General features: G+C 45.1%; 1 protein-coding gene and 1 long non-coding RNA gene across 7 annotated transcripts in view; both read right to left on the bottom strand.

Moving 5' to 3' along the window:
* Positions 1–1,415: 1,415 nt before the first annotated feature.
* CALM2 (calmodulin 2) lies at positions 1,416–13,491 on the bottom strand. The gene is made up of 6 exons (XM_052679745.1): positions 13,351–13,491; positions 9,070–9,100; positions 4,609–4,752; positions 4,426–4,532; positions 3,417–3,552; positions 1,416–2,304 (listed from the first exon to the last, which is right to left on the bottom strand). The coding sequence occupies exons 1-6, from the start codon at positions 13,351–13,353 to the stop codon at positions 2,276–2,278; spliced, it is 450 nt and encodes a 149-aa protein (XP_052535705.1). The 5' UTR covers positions 13,354–13,491; the 3' UTR covers positions 1,416–2,275.
* A 3,897-nt stretch (positions 13,492–17,388) lies between these two features.
* Positions 17,389–23,532, bottom strand: part of LOC128080369 (uncharacterized) — a 32,853-nt gene continuing 26,709 nt past the window's right edge. For 3 of the 6 annotated variants that reach the window (XR_008206628.1, XR_008206634.1, XR_008206642.1), the window contains exon 6: positions 17,390–21,784. This is a non-coding gene — a long non-coding RNA (uncharacterized LOC128080369). The other 3 variants (XR_008206636.1, XR_008206645.1, XR_008206644.1) reach the window with 3 other exon arrangements.

Genomic DNA, 23,532 nt, shown 5'->3' with positions numbered 1-23,532 from the left:
CTACAGAATGCTGAACCATGTGCAGCTGAGACAGTGTTAGAGCCACCTTCTTAGCCCACTCATTCATAGTCTTCACCCATTCACTGTATGAACTGCAACCATCTTGGCCAAGGCAGTCTCTCAGAGAAGTGAGGCCCCTTCTCTCTTTTTACTCTAAGTTAGACACATTCAAAGGCATGCTGAGATGTAATAGCAGACTGTGGCTGCTGAAAGACACTGAATTGACAAACAGGGCTTCCAGTCAGACTCTTGCATACTTTCCTTACCTTAGAAGTGACACTTCCAGTAGCCCTACAAATCAGAAGCTCAAATTCTTATCCCATACCAGTTAGAAACCAGTATCTTATACCCAGATGCTAAGCCACAGGATGAGCGCTGCGTAAATGGCCTTTCCAGTTCCTCATATGCAGCCTCCATGAACTTTGTGAATCCAATTGCCAAGGCACAAACAACTTAAGGCACCCTGATGGATGCCTTTTAACCACTTTTGATAAGCCCTCAAAATGGAGGTACTTATAGTCCTCTGGAAGCTGTGCTTTTGGAGATCACTGACCATGAACATTTTTCAAGTTATTTGTGCAATCAGGGATACCAGCTGTCTTAATTCTGCAAGAATCATCATATTTGATGTCTTTAAAAACATGAGGTAACTGCTCTGCAGGAACCAGTGGGGGTAATCAGGTGCCAGAACACCCAACTAAGACAACCCCACAGCATATATAGAAGTCAGCCAATTCTCATCCAGGGTACAGAGGCAAAATAACATGAATAGCCTCTGCCATGCCTCTGAGGTCTTGTATTTGCCCTTGGTCAAAAAGAGGTTTGTTTTCCGTGTTAGAACATTGTAATTGTCAACAAAAAGGGGTACAAGCACAATCATGCTTACTAGCAGATCAGTAAGAAAAGGTTTTCCTTACATTCTTTGAGTTGACCACATCCTGAAAAGCAACAGACTCAGACATGGCAGTTTCAGAAAAGCCCAGGTGTGAGACTATGTTACCCCAAAGTAGCAGCTGATAGGGAATAAACTCCAAAAAATAATTAAAAGAAAGCAAACAGGTTTAGTTGTCTGAACAAGGAATTTTAATTTTAGGTCAACTATTGAACTAGGTCAACATCCAGTTCACAATGTCTACAGATAGTGGGCATAGCCAGTCACTATGGTAAGTATATTGAAGCACCAAGCTCCACACAAGACTGTAAAATACATTTTAAACTACTAGTAAGAAAGCTTCTTCAAGTCAACAATACTAATAAAGGGCCAGAGTTTACGGTCTAGGATTTCACCTTCCAAGCTCTTAAGACAGCCAATCCATCGCATAAGCAAATCAAACTGCTACATACTGAAACACAGAGCAGCAACTGTATTGAACAAATCCTGTAAATAATTCAAGGATACATTGAAACAGTATGGGTAAATTGTAATTTTTTATTGGAAAACAAATATACAACTTGGAATGGATTTGAGGCAAATCGTGCCATAAGCAGAATTTTTTTTTTTTTTTGAAAATAAGTGGCTAAACAAAGTTTAAAAAGCATAGTAACAAGAGGAGAAAATGTTTTCTGGTACAGGACCAGTAGTACAAAAAAAATTGTGTACGAGTACCTGGATAATACACCCGTTTTGCATTAGTGCAACTTTTAAGATTCATATTGTTGACTGTCAATCGTCCACAATGTTAAGACTCCACATTTCAACAACATGTTACAGGTATGGCCACAAACAAGTTACTATGAAGTAAGTCAGAATACCTTCTACAGTGCATTAGCCACATATGCTATCCACGTGGTTTTATCCTGCAGTCAACTGTAGGAATCTTTAATCTCCATTAGCAGAAGCAGAATAAACTCTTGTGCACTGGAAAACTGGAGTCAGCATCTTGCTTTAAATAAGGAACTGCTAATGCATGGTAAAACCTAACTTACTTTATGTAACTTGTTACACTAGTCATACCTACGTCTTCTAGAGAAAGCTATTTTTAAACAATCCAGATGTTCCCTCATTGAACCAACTCCATCTAACATTAGATGTGCAGAAGGGCTTAAATATCCAGAGTAAGCCACATGCAACATTTGTTACTTAGATCAATTTTCCAAAAATCAGAACAATGACAGTAAGATAAAGGAGAAAAACATGGAGGAATGGCCTTCTAATTACTATACATGCATATTCTTTTGACAGTAAGGGAAAAACCTTTTACAGATAAGTTACAAACAGAGAAAAGGCAAATAAACAATTTTGTACAAGAAATTTAACACATTCTGTACAACGTCTTCACTTCGCTGTCATCATTTGTACAAACTCTGCAAAAGGAAAGAGGCCAGAAGTTATTTAGAGAAGAACAAGAGTTGCAACATCTGGCAAGTGACTTGCCTCACTAGTGGCCAATGACATTTCAAAATGTCATTTCCAGTTACATTAAAAAAAGACATTTCCCTTTTCTACCAGTCATGGCTATGCACCTCCTTTAAAAAAAAAAAAAAAGGGGCAATTAACAGCTAAAGGCCTCTACTTCCATCAAAACTGTCAGTCCACCACAGACTTCCAAATAAAACTGTTCAGAGTCATCTCCTGTCAACCTGCAGTCACCCTTCACATGCCAAGAGAGGAGCCAATGCTGCTGAAGTTACAGTCAGCTACAGACACAAAACAGGTACAAACATTGGCATGGACTTCACAGCAGAATAGCTTACTGAACCACAGACTCAGTTTAGTGTCAGAAACAACAATAAAGTTTTAAAAAGAAGCCACACCTATTCCTTGGGAACAGTACCCTGGATGAGAAAAACTGGAAATACCCTAGCTGGTACTTCTAATATGCTTGGAAAGCTAAAATGAAAGCAAGCTTAGACAGCTTGCGTGCTCCTCAGAAGAGGAAAAAAAACTTTTGCTTGCATTTGTTTATTTAAGTTTCAACATCACAAAAGAGAAGTAGAAAGTTAGCACTGCAGCTGATTTGTGTTAAAGTTTATTTTAAAGGTTTTCTAAAGATTGTAAAATTGATAGGTATTTTACAGGCTTTTCCTCTTAATTTTTGAAATATTATGGAAAGATCAGTGACCTGCCAGAGGTCAGAACATTCACTTTCCTGATGTAGTTTCAGATCAACATTTGTTAATAAACAGAACAATATGTGAATAGCTTAACTAGCTTTCTTATACTAATGGCTATTAGCATTAAGAGTTTGTTGTTGTTTTGTGTGTTTTTTTTGTTTGTTTTTTAATGCTGCACAGTTCACAGCTGCCTTAGGAAGAAAATAGCAGTGACCGACTCGAACCTATGTATGTACTAAAAAGCTGTTAGCTTGAAGAGACATCAAAACTGCTGAGGACCTCCCTTGTGAATGCTGTCCTATTTAAATTCTGCCATTACCAGCAACTGGAAAGTGCACCACAATCTGTTAACAGCTCCTTACCTTCATAGTTTACTTGACCATCACCATCAATGTCTGCTTCCCTAATCATTTCATCAACTTCTTCATCTGTTAGCTTCTCCCCAAGATTTGTCATCACATGACGAAGTTCTGCAGCACTAATGTAACCGTTACCATCCTGGGAGGGGGAAAAAAGACACATTTATTCCAGTTTCCCTCAGGCTTAGCAACTCAAAGCTACATTTCTTAAGATCAGCATTGAAAGTTTACACAGATTGAACCACTAACATTTGCATGAGGCAATAAAGAGCCACAAGTGTATCTTATGTACTGCCCAGGATCTCAGAGGATAGGTGGATCCAGGTGAGATCCTTAAGGTCTCTTCCACTCCAAGCCACTCTACAATTCTGTGACTACACCATCTTAGAGAGGACTTTCAGAAAGAGCTTAAACGACACAGCCTACCTTACTGTCCTGAGGCATTACCATCACTGATGGTGACAAGCATCTCAGTCATGGGCCATTTGGGTCACTTGTCTATTTCTCAGACCAGGAGCAGTTTCTCACACTCCCACTTTGGGGCAATCCAGCACAAAACCACAAGGCCTTCAGAGGCCACTTTTACACATCCCAGCCAGGATAGAATATCAAAATACTGGTGCATAGAGACTCAAAGCTGCTTATTTCTTCCCCACACTGCACGATACTTGTGTGTTTTCTGATTAAAATTACATTTCATTTAAGGAGCTGATTAACAGTAAACAGCAATTTACTTGAAGTGAAAGATTCTCAATGTATTTATTCAATTCCCCTGCCAGCCAACAAGTACTTAGGTACCACAGCAAGCAAAACAATATAGCAGATCACTACTGTCACCCACAATGACTCACTTGGCTTTTAGGTACAGCACCACAGTATAACTCAACTTCAGCACAACTAATTAACTAGTTCTAGACGGCAGGACTGCAAATGCCCCTAGTTCACTAAGGAATCTTATCAGAAGTCTGAGCTCTTCCAACAGAAGGATTTGTTGAGGCAAACATCTCAGTACCTTGTCAAACACACGGAACGCTTCTCTAATTTCTTCTTCACTATCTGTATCTTTCATTTTTCTTGCCATCATTGTCAGAAACTCTGGGAAGTCAATTGTGCCATTGCCTGCAAGACAATCGCTTTGTTAGAAAAAACGTTTCTCAATACTCCAGTAAACAGTTACTTATTGTTAAGATCTTACCATCAGCGTCTACTTCATTGATCATATCCTGTAATTCTGCTTCTGTGGGGTTCTGACCAAGTGATCTCATCACAGTCCCCAACTCCTTTGTGGTTATAGTACCATCACCATCCTTGTCAAATAGTGAAAAAGCTTCTTTGAATTCTGTACAACAACAAAAAGGAGTTAGTGCTTCCAGTTTTCCAATGGAGAGCTTATTTAACCTTTTCAGAATCACTGCTGTTTATTGGAGCAAATTATTAAACCTGACTTCATATTCTTGAAGGTGTAGAGCTCAGCCTGCTGGAACTGAAACATCAACAGAGTTGATGCCCTGATGCTAATGTTTCTATCAGTCTAATCACCATGTTCTGGCTTGAAGAAAATGGAAGGTCGTCCATTTCAGGACCAGTTGGACATTTGCTACCCAAATCACCTTGAAGAATCCTCGATACAAAGCTACTCCTCTCAGCTACCAACTAGAATAACACATCCTTGGCAAGATTTCTCTTATGAAAAAGTAGTGGGAATTACATTAAGAAAAAGCTTGAAAGCTGTACTCAAAATGCAAACGCTACAGCTTAATACACTTCTATTAGTAGTAAGAGACCATTCAATGGGCAGATTGTAATTAAGACTCAATGTAGAACAGCTTCACTGCATCTCACTTCTGGTGGACACACAACTCTGATCAGCTACTTGAAGCCACAGTCCAGCACCATGGTTTCCACATTTGGCCATACCTTGCCAAAAAAGAACACCACTGCAGTACTGCAGCTTTTCAGTCTAGACTATATCACAGCAGCTTCAGTAATCACTTGTTCAAAAGAAAAGGTCACTGCAGTCACACCAATTTCTGCAAACTTGCCTGGAAAACTGTTTCAGCCCTACTATATCTTGAAACAGCCCTCAACAGAACTAGTTAAAAGCAGCTGCAAGGCTGGCTGTTTTTCAGTGCTACCTCTCAGGCCCCTACAATAGCTGTACTGTCGCCAGCAATATTAATACAAGCATAACATGTTTAATTGTCTAGTCCAAAAATGGAGTTGGTTTTAATCCATGCCATCTGTTTGTCTTCAGCTACAGACCTTCAACTATTTCACTGGACTGAGCCGTTCACAGAAAAATTACAGTTAAGCCTGAAAAACTGATTTATTCCCTTATGCCATTCAGATCCTTTTGCAGCACTCAAGGCCACTCAATATCATGCCTTTGGGGAAGTTAGCTAAAGAGCATTAGAAATACTTCCACGAATTACAATTCCTCCCCCATTTCCAAGTAACCTCCTTTCCAGATAGTGGATTTCCCAGATCTGAATTAATCAAGTACAGCATAAAGCCTTCGCCCATTTCTTACTCTGAAACACTAGATATATGGAGGTACAAACTGGCAAGTGCTGGAAATGCAACTAAAAAATGCTGTTTGTAGTTCATGGATGCAGCTATCACATGAGAACCAAAGCCAAGTTCCATTCAAAAAAACAAAAACAAAACAAAAAGCAACTCTTCCACATCTTCAGCTCCAAAAAGCCCGCTCTTGCTGTTCAGCACACAAGACTTAGAGGAAGGCTACCACATGACCAGATGGAACAGTTCTCTCTGCAGTGTGATTGTAAAAATATGGGCTTAGAAGCCTACCCAAACAAGAAGCTACAACCTGTACCTACAATAACTTGCAAGCAATCCTCAGGGCTAGGTTCCAGAAAGCTTAGAGGCAAATGAGTTTGCTAGGATCAGACTTTACATGAAGGAAGAAAGGGCTTTTTGGTCAAGACCAGTAGCAACAACCATAGGCTGCCATCATTCAAGAACCTCAGAAGACTGTCTCCAACAAGCATCAGGTACTCAGGTGTTGCTCAAAACAGCCACCTGTTAGCCACAGCCATAGACAAAGTCAGAACAGACTGCCACTGTAACCCAAACACGAAGCAGACTACACAGCACTGCAGCAATTCCTGCAAGTCCAAATACTTGCTTTCTACACTTCAGTAGTGTGCCCTGAGTACTTGAGATAACCAAAAGACAACTTCATCTTTTTTATTCAACGACGCTGAAGTTATAACCACCATTCTACTCAGCCTCAGCATAACATCACCTTCCTTCAGTTAATTGCTACTGTCACTCTTGAACAGCTTAGACAGCTATTTCCAAACTTTCACAGGTGAATGGGAATTGCTCTCCTATGACCCACCAAAAGTTTGTAACTTAAACATGACTATTTCAGCTATGAAACGAATTTAAATAGCTGTTGTGCTCAGCTCCCCAGAGGGCTGCAGCACACTAAGAACAAAGCACAGCAAAACACCATACTTAGGTCTACTTCTTCTGAGAGTCTATTTAGAGACCTCTGAGGTTTGGTGAAGGAAGAACTGCTTACTACACCAGTTGCCTTGGGACAAAAAGTATCTTTAAGTTTTCTTAGCCATCCACATCAAACAGTTCTGGCCTATTTACCTTGCTTAACGCAATGCTTAAGCAAAAGGAAATCCATCCAGCCTGCCAAATTCAGTTCTGAACAGAGCTACAGCCACCATCCTCACTCTGTACATCCCCAACTCATGCAGTTAAGCCATTCATACAACAGATAGGCCCAACAGATTTTTCACCTCAGCCCATAATAAAAAAAAAAAAAAAAAAAAAAAACCTCCAGCCTTACACCAAGGCAAGAATTTCCAGCATTTTCACAGAGCAGAAAGAACATATGGAATCTTTAATTGCATTCTGGCAAGAAAACCGTATTGCAGATGAGAACTGCATTTTACCACTTAAAAATTCTACTCAATGAAGGGAAGTCTGTCTCTACCTTTACTACTGTTTCCTTAAGCCCATATTCAAATCAAAAGCTAAATAACTTCTGAAACTGAAATGGATTAACAAGGGTTCAAGACCACCACGTAACCACAACCCTCGTCAATCACCTGAACCGGTACCTTTAACAGGTTCCCCATGCAAAGTACTGACCTTCATAGCAAAGCTAAGCAGTACGCTTAGACATCTGCAACTGTTCCTAAACATTCAAGCTAGCTGCTTTACAGACGAGCCTTGTTTTTGCATCAGAGGGCAATGGCTTTACTTGCAGACATTTACTTCATGAAATACCACAGCTGAGCTCTAAGTTCAGCCAATTATCCAGGCCATTATTCTTCCCAAGCAGATGAAAACTCTATTCTAGCATGACACACTTATTAATACCCACTTTTGGCTCCAGGAACTACTATACTATCATTGCTAATCCAGAGGTAGTGTTAAGAATAAGCTTCCTGTTTATACTCCATAATCAGCCAGATCAACTAATAAAGCTTTAACAGTTAAGAACTGAAACAATGAACCATTATCAAAGCAGCAGCAGCAACAATTGATAAAGCCTGCTCCCAAGCCCCTTTAAGATGAGGCAACTCAAAAAAGTATGTAGCTGAACTAGATCTGACGTGTGCTTACAAGACAGCACCATGACAACACATAAATAGACTAAGAGCTTTCCACAAAACCATAATAGTCTCTTATGAGTTAGAGCAAGCTTCTGAAGTCTAAAAGCCACCAGAATATTCTTACTCTTAAAATTTAGCCGTTAAAGTAAAAACAAACTAGCTCACTTCTGTTTAATAGTGCCTGCAAGAACCACACCACAGCTAAATACCAAAGCCTCTCAGAGGTTGAATGCTTGAGTTGGTACCACGCTTCATCAGCTGAATCCAAACATCCCCAACATCATTTCATCTGACAGTCACACAGACATCCCAGTACTGTAGCTACACCCTTGTTAGAACAAATCTCAAATTGGAAAACATCTGCAGCAAGGCTGAGTTCTGCAGTACCAACGCATCGATATGACTCCAGGCTACAGTTAGTCAAGCTGACATCAATCTTCAGAGAGAGCAGCAACAGATGCTGTTTGTGCAGGGTGCACAAGAATGAGACCAGTCTCAGGGGCCAGCACTAACACTTGGGAGTTACATCTCTGCTTAAGCATTTCAGAGCATGCACCAGACCTTCAGAACAGTCCAAGTACACAATGCAGTTCCAAATATGGAACATCAACAGTTATCATGAAAGCACTGGCTGCTACTACCTGAACAGCTAGTCTGAAACACCTCCACTGACAACAGGAGAGCACCAAGTAAATTATTTTGCCTTATGCTGGAAGGTGGTTTCAAACTCTAAGTCTTTACCACAGACCTCCCCCGTCCTCCCCCACAACCCACACACACTTGTTTGCATTTAAATAATCTTCACAGCTTCAATAAATAGCTCCAGTGCCTACAGAACTATTTACAACTGTTTTAGCAGACAAAGCTTCAAATTCATCTTATTCACTGGTGTTTTACAGAATAAGCTTTTAAGATTTAGGCAATAAGTAACAGCATCCACCAGTATCTCTTCAGTATTTAAGAAAGCTAGGTAAGTTGCATAACATGGACTGTCACTGGATTAAGAGATGCGCCAGGTTAAGTAGGAGTATCAGCACAGCATATGAAAACCTCACCTGCGATCTGCTCTTCTGTCAGTTGATCAGCCTGCAACAGAAGAGAACAGCATTATAGTTACTGAAAAATTTCAAAGATACGTATTTGTAGTTGCCTTTGAATCAGGCAACTTCTCCTCAGGATTTGCCTTCCTCATTTGTAAATAATTCCAATGAACACAGCTCAGAAGTCATCGACATAGCCTGCTAAGAACTAGCCGATTGTCATTTCCCGACCCCATAAATATCTGATACACCAAGAATGGATTTCCATGCGCAATTACCTAAGCTACGCTAGGAAACCCAAGGCCTGCAGGTCCCCCAGATCAGTTGAAGGGGCTCATTAACACACCAGGCTATCAGTGCTTCCATTAGACACTTTATACCTTGCAACAGTATCCCCCTACATCCCAAATTTAAGGTAGGTTCTTGTCTCTTCTCAGAAGTTACAATCCTGTAATTAAAAAAAAGAAAAGATGTTCTTCCCTCGAATCAAGTACACCCTCCACTAACAGAACCTCAGGTCCAAGGCAAGATAGCAAAAAACAGAGTCCACATAATAAGTACTAACAGCTTCCATCCAATCTGGTAGTTTCCATGTATTTGCATTTTAGTTGCCTAGACTTCTTCCAAACTTATCTGCAGACAGCAGTAACGCAAGGCAGCTTACAGACTCGCCAGGCAAAGGCCCAGCAATACAAAGGCTTACAGGTTTGGCATCAGTAGTTAGATAAGCACCACTTCATACATTCTGTTACTGGGGACCAGTTTAAGACCAATTGGATTTGACAATAAAAAAACCCTTACAGTCTTCAAGGACAAATCCAACTAAGCTTCAGCCTTGATAGAATACAAAGGTGTTTAAGAACAGTAGAAATGTCTTCCCTAGGTTTCCAAGTCAGCTGGTTCTTCAAACAACTTCAGGACAGCTCCATTAGAGTGGTGAGGTACTGGAACAGGCTGCCCAGAGAGGTTGTGGATGCCCCGTCCCTGGAGGTGTTCAAGGCCAGGTTGGATGGGGACCTGGGCAGCTCCTTAAATGGGGAGTTTAGTGGCCCTGCATGTGGCAGGGGGGTTGGAGCTTCATGATCCTTGAGGTCCCTTCCAACCCTGGCCATTCTGTGACATTAACAAGGCAACCCATTTCATCAAGGAATCTCTTTTGAGCTCCTTACCTCATAAAACACTTAATAGTCAAGACTTCAAAACACCAAAGACACCTTCTCACTGCATCACTATTTCAGTTCATTCCCATCGTGATCATTTTATCAAAATCCTTTCTATTATCTCTACAATATCAATAGCATTGTTTTCAATTGCGTTTGCCTACAAAGACTGCCCTACACAACAGCATTCTGTTAGTGTAGTATGGAGATAGGTAAGCATCACCTGCCCATTTCTGCTGATTTTGATGCACATTACATCTCCACATTGTTTACACTGAGCTCACACACACGGCTAAACCCCTTACAAGAAATATATGCATGGTAATAGCCCAAAATAAAATAGCCCAAGATAAGGGCAGCGATAAGCAGTTTCCTATACAGCCTCTGACTCATCTACACCAGAAATCAAGATCACAACCACAAGCAACTTCTAAAAGATCAGGTGAGGAGCATTCAATAGCTGTACCCTCTACTTGCTCCCATTTCAGCAGCTGTAGGCAGTATTTCTTTAATGAGCTTCTCAAGAGTGGTATCAAGACAAGTGAGGACGTCATCAATTCCACATCAGGCTTTGAGAAAGTGTAAGCATCCTGCTGGACACTTAACAGAAGCCTAACAGATTTCTGCTCAGCAGGAATGTACCATTAACACAGACATGTACCTCTGTATAGTATTTACATTTTTATCACTCAAGTGAAGAGAGTTATGTGCTACATTTCCACACAATATTTTTAACCCCAGAAAGCAGTACATCAAGTGTAAGTAGCAAGAACCTACTTTATTTAGGTCAGTACTTCAGGGTTACCAAGTTGAGTCACATACTGTTTTATATAAACCGTTTTATGTAAAGACATGACATTAAGCAGTGTTTAAGCTGCTAAGTGTTCCTGAACTCTTGCAGAGACTTACAACTTCCTATAGCCAGCAGCCACGAATTTGGATGAGCTCTGTCACTAGCTTCAATAGGCATGGCCTTTGTGAAGAGCACGACGCTTACTAGGAGCCATAGGTACAGGGCAGCTGAAAGATAAGCAAGGAGGTGGGGCAGGGCTGAACAAACACCATCTGCACTCCGCAGTGCCGGGCACTGCAGGGAGCACTGCGCAACAGCAGCCAGAGGCGGAGCCAGCAAGGCAGCCACCCACTGGGCTGCATGGAGGCAGCAGCGGCCCTCAGCCCCAATCCCAGATCCCTGTTCCAAGTACAGGCCAATGCATTTCTGGTGGAGGGCCTTTGGGGGTTCCATGCCAAACTGCAGCTAGATACTCCCACATCACGTCATTGGCCAGTACACTCACCTTCAGTAACACAACCTGACTCCAATAACAGTCACATTATGACCACCTGGTGCTCCTCACTTTAGCTCAACATGCTTCTTTCTTAAAGCCAACATGCTTCTGAAAGCCTTCTCCTCAAAGGCTTCGCAGCTTGGGTACGACCTCCTCTCATCTACACTGCAGCATTTTTACTGCAGTACCTCCCCTCCCCCATTATGTCAGGGGCCTGACAACGTATCCACACTGCCTAGGGAAGAGGGAGCTGCAATATGCAGCAAACGCAGCCTCTGGAGGTAGCTTTTCATTACAGCCAGGGCTGTTATGCAGTAACACCCCTGAATATCCCTCAACAGATCCACATCTCACCAACATTACCTGACATGGAGCCAGAGGCAAATCACAGAACAGATAAGGCAGCTCCCTTCAAAACCTGGCAGTCTGGTATACCTCACACGTGCCAGATCAGAACAAACAGCTCTGTTCTGCCAGAATTAACCAAAGAATGAGAACCACAAGCACACACAGACTAGAGTGACACCTGCAGCAGGTCGGCTTACACCGGCACGAAGTGTTTTACTTCCCCCAACACATGCAGCACCGGCCCGGGAGCCCTGAGGCTCAGCCCGCAGGGGCTGCCAGGAGCCATGACCGCGCCTCCTGGACACACCCATTTCCACACACACAGCCCTCACTGGAAGATACTCCATTTTTGGTTCTGTACCGATGGCCACGGCCAGCCAGCTTGGAATTACTGCTCTTTACAGACAGCCTGCCGATTATGCTCACAATTAAAGAAAAGGCACAAAAATCGAGCTTCAGTTCATTTAACTTCTTTAATTAAAGCGGCTGAAAAAGCTCTAAGTGCCCATCTTTCGTGTTACACAGCAGGAGTCCATAACGGTGGCAATGAATGAAAGCAGTCAGTCCCACCGCACTGCACCTTCTCTTAGTGCACAGGTCGCTCTGAGCAGCCATCGGTGGAGGCTTTGCGACACAATTATTTTCTGTATATTTCAGCATCCGCTGAAATTTCAGCAATCGAATCCGTATCCTTAGCGATTCTCCAATCCCAACCTGCTTTAACTCGGCAGAATCGATCAGAACCCTAAACAAACGCACCGCTTAAAAAAAAAAAAACAACTGCACTGCGCTTGACCAAGACAACGCAGTACCGTCCACTGCAATGACCAAAACGGGAAACCAGAACCGCTCACCAAAAAAAAAAAAGCAAATAAAAAAAAAGCTCACACAGAGCAGCAGCAGGGCGGTACCGCGGCCTCGGCCCCACCGCGGGGCCAGCGGGAAGGGGGGAGCGAGCCAGCCGCTCCCCGTCGCGCTGCCGGTGCTGCCCAAGGGCTGTGGGCTGCGCAGCGCGCCGTGCCAGGCGCAGCGCCCTCCAGCCGCGTTCCGCAGGGGCAGAAGGCGAGAGGCTGAGCGGCGCGGGTGCCGCCGTGGCAGGGTTTCCCCCCCACTCCGCCGCTCCCGCGCTCTCCTCCCCGAAGGAACCGTTATCCGCCGCCCCCACCTCCCCCCCCCCCCCCCACCCGACATGGCGCCCGAGCTCAGGGCAGTTTGAATTTTGAATCCGCACCAACGCCCCAGGGCGGGAAAGGGACCCGAGCGGGACTCGCCCGACGCCACTTCCTCCTACGCGCAGGTCGCCTCCGAGGGACCCTCTGCCCCTGCCCGCCCCGCCGCGCTCTGCCCGCGGCCAGAGGACCCCTCACCTCGCCCCACCCCGTCCCGCCGCCCGCACGGCGCCTCGCCCCGCAGCCCCCCGCCTCCCTCCCTTATCCCGCAGGCGCCTCCACCACCCGGCCCTCCGCCCGCACGGCCCCGGCGCGGCCCCGCGGACTCACCATGGTGTCTCGTCCCGGCTGCGGGGTGCGGTGAGAGCTAACGGCTGCACGAGGCGCACCAGCGACCTACCCGCTCGACGGCTCGCCTCACACTGAGCCCTGCCCGGCCGCCAGCCGTGCCTCATAAACCGCCTCACAGCCCGCGCGGATCGCTCCGCGCCGCTCCCTCCCCCCACCCCTCTCCCGGTCAGGGAACGGCGCTGCGAAACGAGTCCCGGCTCCCCGCGCTCTGCCCGCCGGGCCCTCCCGCGCCCCCGCCTCGCCCTGTTTCTGCCCCGGGACCCCCGGGACCCGGCGCCGGGAGGCAGGGGGAGAAGCGAAAAGGGTCGGACGCTCGTCGAACGCCGGCGGTGGGCGGCGGAGGGGCGACCCGCGGGACTATTTGTCCGAGCGGAGGAGGATTCTAGAAAAAACGTCGCTGCGTAGCTGGGACTCCGAGCGGAGGGCGCCGATTGGTGGATTCGTACCTGCAATGCGTCACTGGGACATGCACAGTCTGGGCTGGAGCGGCCCCCTCCCCCAGCCCGCCCGCAGTGCGCGGAGCCCGGCCCGGTGCGGCGGATTCGGCCTTAGGCCGGGCTGCGCCGCCGCCCGCCCCGCCGCCTGCCCTAAGGGGGCCCGGCCCGGTCCGGTCGGGTCCGGTCCGGCACCGCACGGCTCTGCGGCAGGGCGTGCCGGGCAGCGCTGCGGCGGGCAGTCGGACTGTGCCACGGGCCCATCGGCGGCGCCCGCCGCTGGCGGTGGTGCTGGGCGTCGCGGCTCCCCGAGGGCTGCAGGGCGGCCTCTCGAGCTGACACCCCGCCGACACGCGTTGGTTGAAGGCGGCCGGATTGTCCAGCTTACGGATGGGTGTTCATATGGCTGTGGTAGTGTAAGGCAACAGATAGCCGTTGATTTTTCAGTATGAGCAAGGCTGCCCGGTGTCTGAGAATCACAGCTTCAGGGCCGTGAACGTGCTGTGAAACCTGGAGCCCGAGTGTGGGTGTTCTGACCCTAGTTGGAAAACAAATCTTCCTTCACCACTCAATAAAAGTAATCTGCTTCCATTCTGCATCCGTTGCAAAGATGGTTGGGTTGGCGCCGGCACAGTGCCCACCAACAAGCCTATCTACCCATCACTGTCCCACGCACGGGGCAGCAGGCTCTGCTCAGTGCAGGGAGGGATGCTTCGCCCAGCCCTGCTCTCACAGCTCCTCTGGCTCGGGGCCATGGGAACGTGGTGGGGGTTGTGGGCCCTCGGCAAAAGCTCTGAGTTCTTCCCTCCAATCCTTAACTGAAATTCCTGGGCTTGCTGTCTTCATGGAGCTGGTGTCTGCTGAATTTGGAACTGAAGGGGAGCATCAGCACAAAGCCTTGTTCCCAAGAGTGCACAGACCTTCTACAAGCCCAGGGCCTCTCGCCCTTCGCTCCCTGCCTGCGTTGTTACTGTGAACATAGAAAACACCATGATATGCTTAAATTCAGCTTCCTGCCTTGAAACCCAAAGTTGTGCTGCATTAGCTTTTTAGGCCTTCTTTCAACCTAATGCATTCATCATCCAAAAATCAAGCACACTGAAGCTGCTGTCCTTTCAAACCCTGGCAATGTTGTAAAACGTGTAAATACTTCTAGATGAAGAAAAGTTTCCAGAGAAAGCAGCGAGCATCCCAACCATCGCCATGTGTGCTTCCCCACGCCTCTGTGGTGTGGAGCAGCAAGCCCTCACCTGCAGCTCCATGCCAACAAGCGAGGAGCAATGCAGCACTGCTCCCCATGTCACTCTGGTACACCACCTAGGAGTGACATGGCCTCTGTGGAGCTGCTAGCACAGGTCCTGGGAAGGCAGCAGCTCCATCTGCACGGTGCCACGCCATGCAGATTGAGCCCTGTGCTGGCACGTGGTTTTGACATTGTGGCACTGGAGCCGCAACGATGCTTGTGTGCTCCGTATGGGCCACCTGACGGCTCTTTACACACTGATCTGCACAGCATCTCAAGTGGGACAAGACATCACACACTGCCCTCACAGGCGGGTTACGCCTCTAGTTCAAAGAACCACCTGAAATGAGGCGTACGGACATTTCCATGCATTGGCCCCAGGGGCTTGCCCAGAGGGCCGTGGCAGTGCTGTCTGAGGCATCGCATCCTGCCCCTGTCCTGCTCCTGGCATCTGCTGCTGGCCTCTTGGGAGCACTGAGGCTATGGGAAACACAGGGCCCAGGGCTTAAACAAAATGTAGGCTCTGTAATTACAGCCTGAGGGTCTGTGGTGCAGTCGGGACTTGAACACGAGTCCCTTGGAACCCAGCCACTGTAGCGCTTTTTTTCTGTATGTGTCCTTTTAAACTACTGGGTATCTGTACTGTATTCAATTATTCATACCATTCAGTTTCCTTTAAAGGCTGAGGAAGTCATGAAGATAATCCTCTTTCTGCCGTATGTTTCCCGTGCCCTCTGCTTCTCTCCTCTATTCCTCTCCCCTTTCCCTGTTCTCATGTGTCTCCTGCTTTCCATCTGCATTTCCCTCAGCAGCACCCATTTCCTGTGGGTTTCATCACCACCCCCACCTCGACTCCATCTGTTGCAGAGATCAGCAGTGAAGTTAACTCGCGATTACACTCGCAGGGAATCTCGCCAACAGATAGTGTGGCACTGCCAGGTATTAAAGCGAACGCTGTGATGCCAGGAGGAGCACAGAGGAGAGGTCACTCCTCTCCCGTACAGCCACTGCAGACAGGTGAAGCTGCAGCTTCCCATCTCCTGGAACAGGTGCCTTTGCTCGCAGCCAAGCTGCTGAGAGCTGCTATGCAGCAGCCAGGCTGGCAGCCCGTGGGTCCGTGCTGTGGGAGGCTGGCAATGCAGCAGTGGGCTGGGTGCTGACGGAGCAGCCCCGGGAGCTGCCTATCATTGCCCTGTCACAACAGCCCGGTGACTGGGACTTGTTAATGTGATAGTTTCTCTCCCTGGTATGTAATATAATAGATTTGTCAATGTTTGTGTGCTTTGGGTTGTGGGTTTTGTTGTTGTTTCTTTTTTTTCCATGTAGAAATATAGCCTTATGTAAGCCTGGTTCCAGGACTGGAGCAACAAATTTGGAAAGCAGTTTGAGGTAGGAGGTTAGGTGAGCTGCATATGCCAGCAATGCACACAGCTACTTTATGTGGTATATTTAATATTGTGTAAATTTGATTTATCCCCTAGTTCTAACAATGCTTTAATGGACTGTGGGTTGATGTATACAGAGCACTGTGCAGTGATATAAAATGCCAGGCCTGTCTCCTAAAGTTTTGCTATGTCATTTCTATGTAGATCATAGTAATAAGTTGAACAACCTAATTAGAAATTAACTGCAAACTTTATAAGTGAACTTCTCAAATAAGAAGGAAAAGTTCTCCACTTAAAATTGGGACTTAAGCTAAGCATTTAACTGCACATAGAAAGAAAATAGCTTATGGCTCATTTTGTGCAGTGGTTCTAATTTCATTTCAGGTTTGTCTATAACAGAGAACCTGCCACCCTAAGAAAGGGCTTCAGCTCCAGTCCCAACTTTAAATCACAGAGCCAGTGCCGCGGGGATGAAACTGAGGAGCAAACCAATATTTAGCTGTCCAGATGTACGTGGAGGGCCGGTTCAGCCTTCAGCAAGGGAAAACTTCAGTGCTGTGTCCAAAATTTCAAGGTGCTGAATGAGAAGTTCATCTTCCTGGCACCCTGACAGCAAATATTGATCGAATAAACCCGAGTGCAGAGAATTTGCAGGAACTAGGCGGCTGCTCATCCAGCTAACCACACCTCACCTGAATGGTAGCAGCTGTTAGGAAAAAATATTGGTCTGTTGACCATGTTAAATGGATGACACCGCCTCTAATAAAAATATATTATAGAGAAACAGGGCAGGGGATGCCTCCCGACACCTGTCTTTAATCTCTGGATGCTCTGAATCCCCAGGATAAGGTAATACATGAAATGCATTCAGAATATGATGTTGAATAGTTTTTTCAATAATGAAGGTAATACTGATATATCCAAATTAGTGATTAAGCGACTTGGGTACAGACAGCAAAGCAGCTCTAGCAGTGATGAATCATCAGAGCCCCTCAGAAAGCTATTCAATTCTGTGGTTAGCAGATACAGAGCTCCTCTGCTGGGATTACATGGCTCCCCAACTAGAGGCTGGATGTTGTAAAGCTTATTTAGATGACCTAGAGCTTTACTGGAGACTTTAACTGGACTGTAACCAAGCACCAAAACAAAACAAGACAGGGGAGTCCAAAAATGTAGGTGAGTGCACTCAGACAAAACTGAGGAATGGAGGAGGATGATGTGAGATCTAGTTATAGGCTATAGGCTGGGAGTATGAGTAGAGAGCTGGTGGGACTCACAATCTCCCGTCCCCTCTCCTCCCCTCCTTCCTTTCTTTCTTTCTTTAAAAACAAACAATGAACCAAACAGCTGCTTCAATTTTATGTGGCCTTCTATGAAACATTGCCCATAAGCCTATAGTATTTTTAAGACTCCTATGAAGGAAACATAGCTGTAGGTCTTCATTACACTTTATACTTCCGGAGCAGTCTCTCCTTGGAGATGCAGAATGTGGGAGGGTAGCCTGTGCAGGAGCAGCAGACGCTCCCCTTTCCAGCCTATGTTCTTGAAATACAAGAATTGATGGCCCATAACACTCAATTATGAATTAGATTTTGCTTTTTCTATTTTGTTTTCTGAAATACCTCAATAGGAAGGAAAGCATAAAAAATGTGTTTGCTCCAAGATGACAGAAACGTGCTAATCAGTAATCAAACAGTTATTACCTACTGGACAGTTCTGTTTTTCAGAGACTGAAGACAGTAACAAGAGGTAGCATTAAATCCAGAAAATGACTGGGTGCATTCCGATTTCTCCAGTTTCTGCAAAGGCTTATTTTGATTTCCTTCAAAGAGATCTGAGAGAGAGACTGTATGAGTGACCTGCACTTCCAGGTGCAGGTGTAGGCCAGAAGGCTTCATTGAAGGGAAGTCCTGCATGGCCACCCAGTATGCCATCACACTTGGGTTGCATGCAGCATATCTGCAGGCATCGGGTCAAACCTTCATCTCCTGTGGAGACTCTTTGCCTTCATGAACACAATGGGCAGAATACCCATGAACGTTCAGTGGCTGGAATTTTGCCATTTTCAGTGGGAAAACACATACAAATTAGACTGCTTCACTAATCAGACTGTGCCACTGCTGAAGATTCATTTCTGTTTGCCTATAGCTAATCTGCCTAATATGAAGTGAAGAAAGGGTATAATGGAGATATCAGTCTTGACAAAACACATCCGAGCAGGTGGTGCTCAAGTCACTGCTTAAACTTCCCTGGGTGTGGGGGCAGGCCTAGGAAGACAGCAGTCAGGGAAGAATTTAGTGGTTGTCCGTTCCGATGGGAAGGCAGAAAAAAAGAAATGCTTTTCCAGGTCTGATGACAGCTAGCTTTGGTTGCTTTCTACTTAGGAGGCTTTCATTGTAACATTTTTTTCTTTATTAGCAAACCAAAATAACAGAATAATAGCTAACTCCTATTAAAAAATTACCAGGGGAGACAAAGCAGTGCTTATAATAAAATTACTGCTACAACCTTAATTAGGGCATGCTGCCAAATACCTCTGTGATGAAAAACAAATCAATATAATGATGTTTTCCCATTACCTTTTGTTTGGGGAATGAAATGTCACAAAATATTTTGCATATTTCGTCTTGGAGACCAGGCTGTATTGGACCAAATTAGAGGAGAACATTAAAGGATTTTGTTTAAAATTGGTATAGGCAGACAGACAATTCCTGGAACCAAAGGTTGAAAACATTTTTGCTTTCTAATGAGAGCAGAGGATGCAGCACTGGTACTTACTGACTATAAAAGTTTCAAATATAGCATAGAATCTGACTGGACTAAACATGGTATATCTGCTTCCCTTTTTCGCCCACCTAGACGTTGTTTCAACTAACCTGAACCTGCTCTGGCAATTCACGCCATGCTGTAAGGTCCTGCCCTTCTCAGGTGACTTCTCCCCACGTACCTGCCATGCAGATGCTCACTGCTGCTGGAGCTCCTGGCCGGACATGCTGCCTCTCAACAGGGCATATCCCCAGCACCTGATTCAGTTTTTCCCTTATCTGCCATCATGCATGCTTTCACAGGAGGTTGTCCATGTAAGAGCTGTCTAAACAATGAGCAAATGAGAATTTGGCTGTCTTTTATAAATAATGATTAAAAGGTTCGATTTAGATACAGATGAGCCCAAGCCACAAAAACTGCAGCTGGTTCCCAACAGCATCAACTTGCTTTTTTCTTTCCCTATTGCGTTTTATTTCAGCCAGAGCCTGGCCTGAAAGTCCATGTGGAAAGACAAACTAACTGTGAACCAGACGCAGACATCAGTGCCCAGGGTGCAGCACGTACCAAGATAGCCCACAACCACCTGCCAGCTTGCCACTGACCTTTTATCTGCATAAATAGTTGTGACCTTTGGGCTGCTCAAATTAGTGCTAGCTGCTCACCCAGGCCAGCATCGTGGCCCCATCGTGCACAGGCCTTCCGCTACTTTGACTCTGTTGCCTTTGCTTGGTGAGCTAACAGGCAGGGGCACTGGGCTCATGGCCTCTGTAGGCTGCAAACATTAACTGAAGCCTTCATCCACCACTGAAGGTCACAAAAACCAAGGGAGGGGTCCTGCCACCCGTGGTTGTGTTGTCACTTCTTGTAGGGCATGGCGAGCCTCCAGCTGCACTCTTGCTTGGGGCATTAGTTCAGCATGTCCTTCAGGAGAAGTCCTGAAGGAGTTTTAAAACCAACAAAAAGAAGTCATTACCAAAATGGCTACTCTTTCAGTAAACCTCAAAATGGGTTATTTTGGTTAATACAGAAGTAGTTCATTACATCACAGATGCTTCTTTCCAATAAAGTCTGTTTTATTCAGTGGATTGTTAAGTTGTGTAGGGTTTAATGCACATTATTTTCTCAGTAGATGGAAACTAGCATGCTCTCTCATGTAAATAAGCATTTAGTTCTAGTTCCAAATGCAGCATTTCTAATCCTGAAACCACAGCAGCTTTTTTTTTTTTTAATATATATATTTATGTATGTATTTGCACGGTTTTACAAGCATGTTCTTTCAGATAGCTGACGATATTGACTAGGTCTGAAAAAAGAAGAGTCGGATACTTTAAAGACATAAAGCAGAAAAAAAATTTAAAAATCCTAGGTTCTTTAAATTGAAGACTGCATAGACATATTCCAGAGAGACTTTACTATGTGTAAAATTTGCTCCAAAGCTCCTATCTTCTGCTTAACTTTAACTAGAGCTTTTTTCTTTTTTTTTTTTCTCTGCTCTAGTCATGGGATAGTGGATTCCAAGAGCATTTTTCCACCTGATGTCCCTTGTGTGCACAATGCTTTAAAAATTCAATTGACTCCTTTCAACACGAGAGACTGGAGACTTGTTAAGTTGCACCAAGGCGAACTATCAGGCACAGAATGAGAAGGTGCTGTTTACAACCACAGCCCTTGCTGCCTGCTTTTACCTATGACAGCTGTGGACAGGAATAGGAAACCCCACAAGGTTGGGAGGTCAACTTGTTTGACTTGGCTAGCGTCCCCGGACTAGCACAAGTCATAGAATGGCTTGGGTTGGAAAGAATCTTAAAGCTTATCCAGTTCCAACCCCCTGCCGTGGACAGGGCTGCTCCCCACCAGCTTGGGCTGCTCAGGGCCCCGTCCAACCTGGCCTTGACACTTCCAGGGATGGGGCATCCACAGCTTCTCTGGGCTGCCCAAAGCTCAGATGTACAATTGCTTGCAGAAAGTGAATCCCAGCCATAGTTTTTAGCTCCTTCTTTTATCTTTTACAGCAGCTCCAAAAGTGCATTCATTTGAAACTTCTTCTAAAAGCAATTTGGTTTGCTTTCACTTGTTCCACGTTTCAGCTACCTGGCCTTCCCTATCTGTGGCTGCACCGGCAGCAATGCTAGCCTGAGCCACTCACAGGTAAATAAGAAGTCAACACGCATGTTTGCAAAGCATGTTTAACTTGCGTCTTTCATCTGTGATTAATATTAAATCTATTGAGCTACATAAATAAGTAATTCACTTACAGACCTGTCAAACCAATAGTGATTTCTTCCCCTCTGAAGCTCTAAGCTATTCGTTCTAATTGTTTAATTTCCTTTTGTGTACCTGGAGATAAAAACAGCCTGCTAGGCCACTTCCACTTGGAGAGAAGGGAGGGCTGCCCAGTCTCTTCTGCCTCCATCCCACTGCCTACAAGGTCTGCAAATATCCTTAAAAACCTTGAGTCATTTTGCACATCATTTCTGTGGTGGTAGTTTGTGCATGGAAAGTGGACTCCTGCTCGGCCTTCTGGCTTGGATCACAGCCCTGCAAAATCATCTCCACCAAGAGACTATGGATCTGTTTCTGTTCTCCTGCAAATGAAATTAGGAAAATCATATAAACATAAAACCACGGGGCAAATGAGAGGAAACTCTTGTTTTCTCTTTTGTGTTGATATGGAGTTGTGCTCCTTGAACACTAATAAGGCAGTGCTCTTGTGGAAGATTGAGAGCATGTATTCAGACCCCTGGCCTCCCAGCGACTGTGCTTAGCACTCAGCTTCTTTACAGGTAGTTTACAGGTTGCTTATAGAGAAGAGTATGAAGTTTGTTTGAGGGAAAATAATCCCCAGGTAGGGAAGTCCCTTCTAGCTAAAGAAAGCACAGGGAGTCGAGAGGAAACCTCATCCCCTCTCTAGTTCATCTAGGTGCCTGTATCAAAGCAGTAAGGGAGGATCTCAGCAGCAAGGGATCCTTTCCTAAACGCTGTTGTGTAGGACCTCTCTTTGGAAGCAGTGATGAGAGAGCACTGCCTCAAAACCCACCCCAGCACCATTTCAGGCTGGTGGAGGTGGTGGTACTGGGCTACAGCTCTCAATCTGTGGGAATTTTCCTCCTCCCAGCATTTGCTGCATATGTAAAGCCCTGCATAAGCCATTGTTGTCTCTGGGATCTGGGGGTGGAAAGAGGAATGGAAGAAATCTTGAAGCAGAATATATTTAGCTTCCTTCCCTTCCAGGATGCTTCTTCACACCTCACTGTTCAGCGCATCCAGCCCTGCACTGAGCAGGGGAAATGCAGCAAAACCAGCAGAGCTTTCTGCAGCAATGAAGGGGCTTTCAGTAAAGCAGCCTCAGTACTGAAAACATGAAAGGAACACCATGGTTATTTATCAAAGGACGTTTCAACACAATCCATGTAAGGGATGCTAAGTTCGTTCCTAACACTATTTAGCTATACTGAAAGAAAGGGAAAATGTTGCTTTGCAGAAATAAAAAATGGGATCAAGATTACTGGCAAAGGGCAGAAATGACATTTACTAAGCTGCCTTTTGCCTGTGATGTTTGTTCTTTACTGTTTTTCACTTAACAAGACTGCAGAAGGCATTGCTTGTCCTTAAAGAGTGCTACTGCATGCAGAGAGGAACCAGACGGTGGTTATCTGCTGTAACCGAAAAGCTGACATTTTGAAATGGTCATTATTCATTGCAACTGCTCAGATTGAAGCCATTTCACATGGAAACAATTAAGAGGCAGAATGCATATCATAACAAAGGAATGAGAAAGAAAGATCAGGAAATACAGGCCGATTGGATTAATCTCTTAAAATGAATACCATATTTACTGCTAGTGATGATAACAAATCTAAGACTTGTATTACCACCGGAGAGCAGACATGACTGAATTGCAGATTTTCTCATGCAACTTCAGAGGAAAAAAAATAACATTATTGATTAATTTATAATTTAGGTCCAGAATGGAAAAAACTGTATCTCATTTCATATGTGTGCGGGATGGAAGGCGCCTGAAAATAATGAATTCTAAAAGTGGTCACAACTGGAAATCACAGAGAAATGAAAACCAAATCGGAATTCAAAACAATATAGTCCATTTGTATTTCTGTAAAAGCAAGGGAAAAATGAAAATGTGCATGGAAGGGCATCCACAGGGATTTGCACATTCTTCTCGAGATCAGTCTAAGTGCAACTGGAAAGAAGAAAAAAGGATAAAGAACAAAATCCACTTCTAAAGAGGCGTGTTGTCTTACATGCAGGAGATATGGGGGCAGGGTTTCTTTACACTATCAGAGAATGAGCGAGGTAATTACTGGAAGGCATATAT

This window comes from Tympanuchus pallidicinctus, unplaced genomic scaffold (assembly GCF_026119805.1).
Source record: "Tympanuchus pallidicinctus isolate F22 unplaced genomic scaffold, pur_lepc_1.0 scaffold1, whole genome shotgun sequence".
In the NCBI taxonomy this organism is placed as follows: Eukaryota; Metazoa; Chordata; class Aves; order Galliformes; family Phasianidae; genus Tympanuchus; species Tympanuchus pallidicinctus.
Note: the sequence above shows the minus strand (reverse complement) of the source record. Positions and strands in the feature narration are given on the sequence as shown.

Bases quoted from the DNA above. Each gene is read 5' to 3' on its own strand.
- CALM2 (XM_052679745.1), bottom strand. The intron at 4,533-4,608 runs GTAAGATCTTAA...ATTGTCTTGCAG, and splicing joins CAATGAAGTAGACGCTGATG to GCAATGGCACAATTGACTTC. The intron at 2,305-3,416 runs GTAAGGAGCTGT...TTCCTTTTGCAG, and splicing joins TGGTCAAGTAAACTATGAAG to AGTTTGTACAAATGATGACA.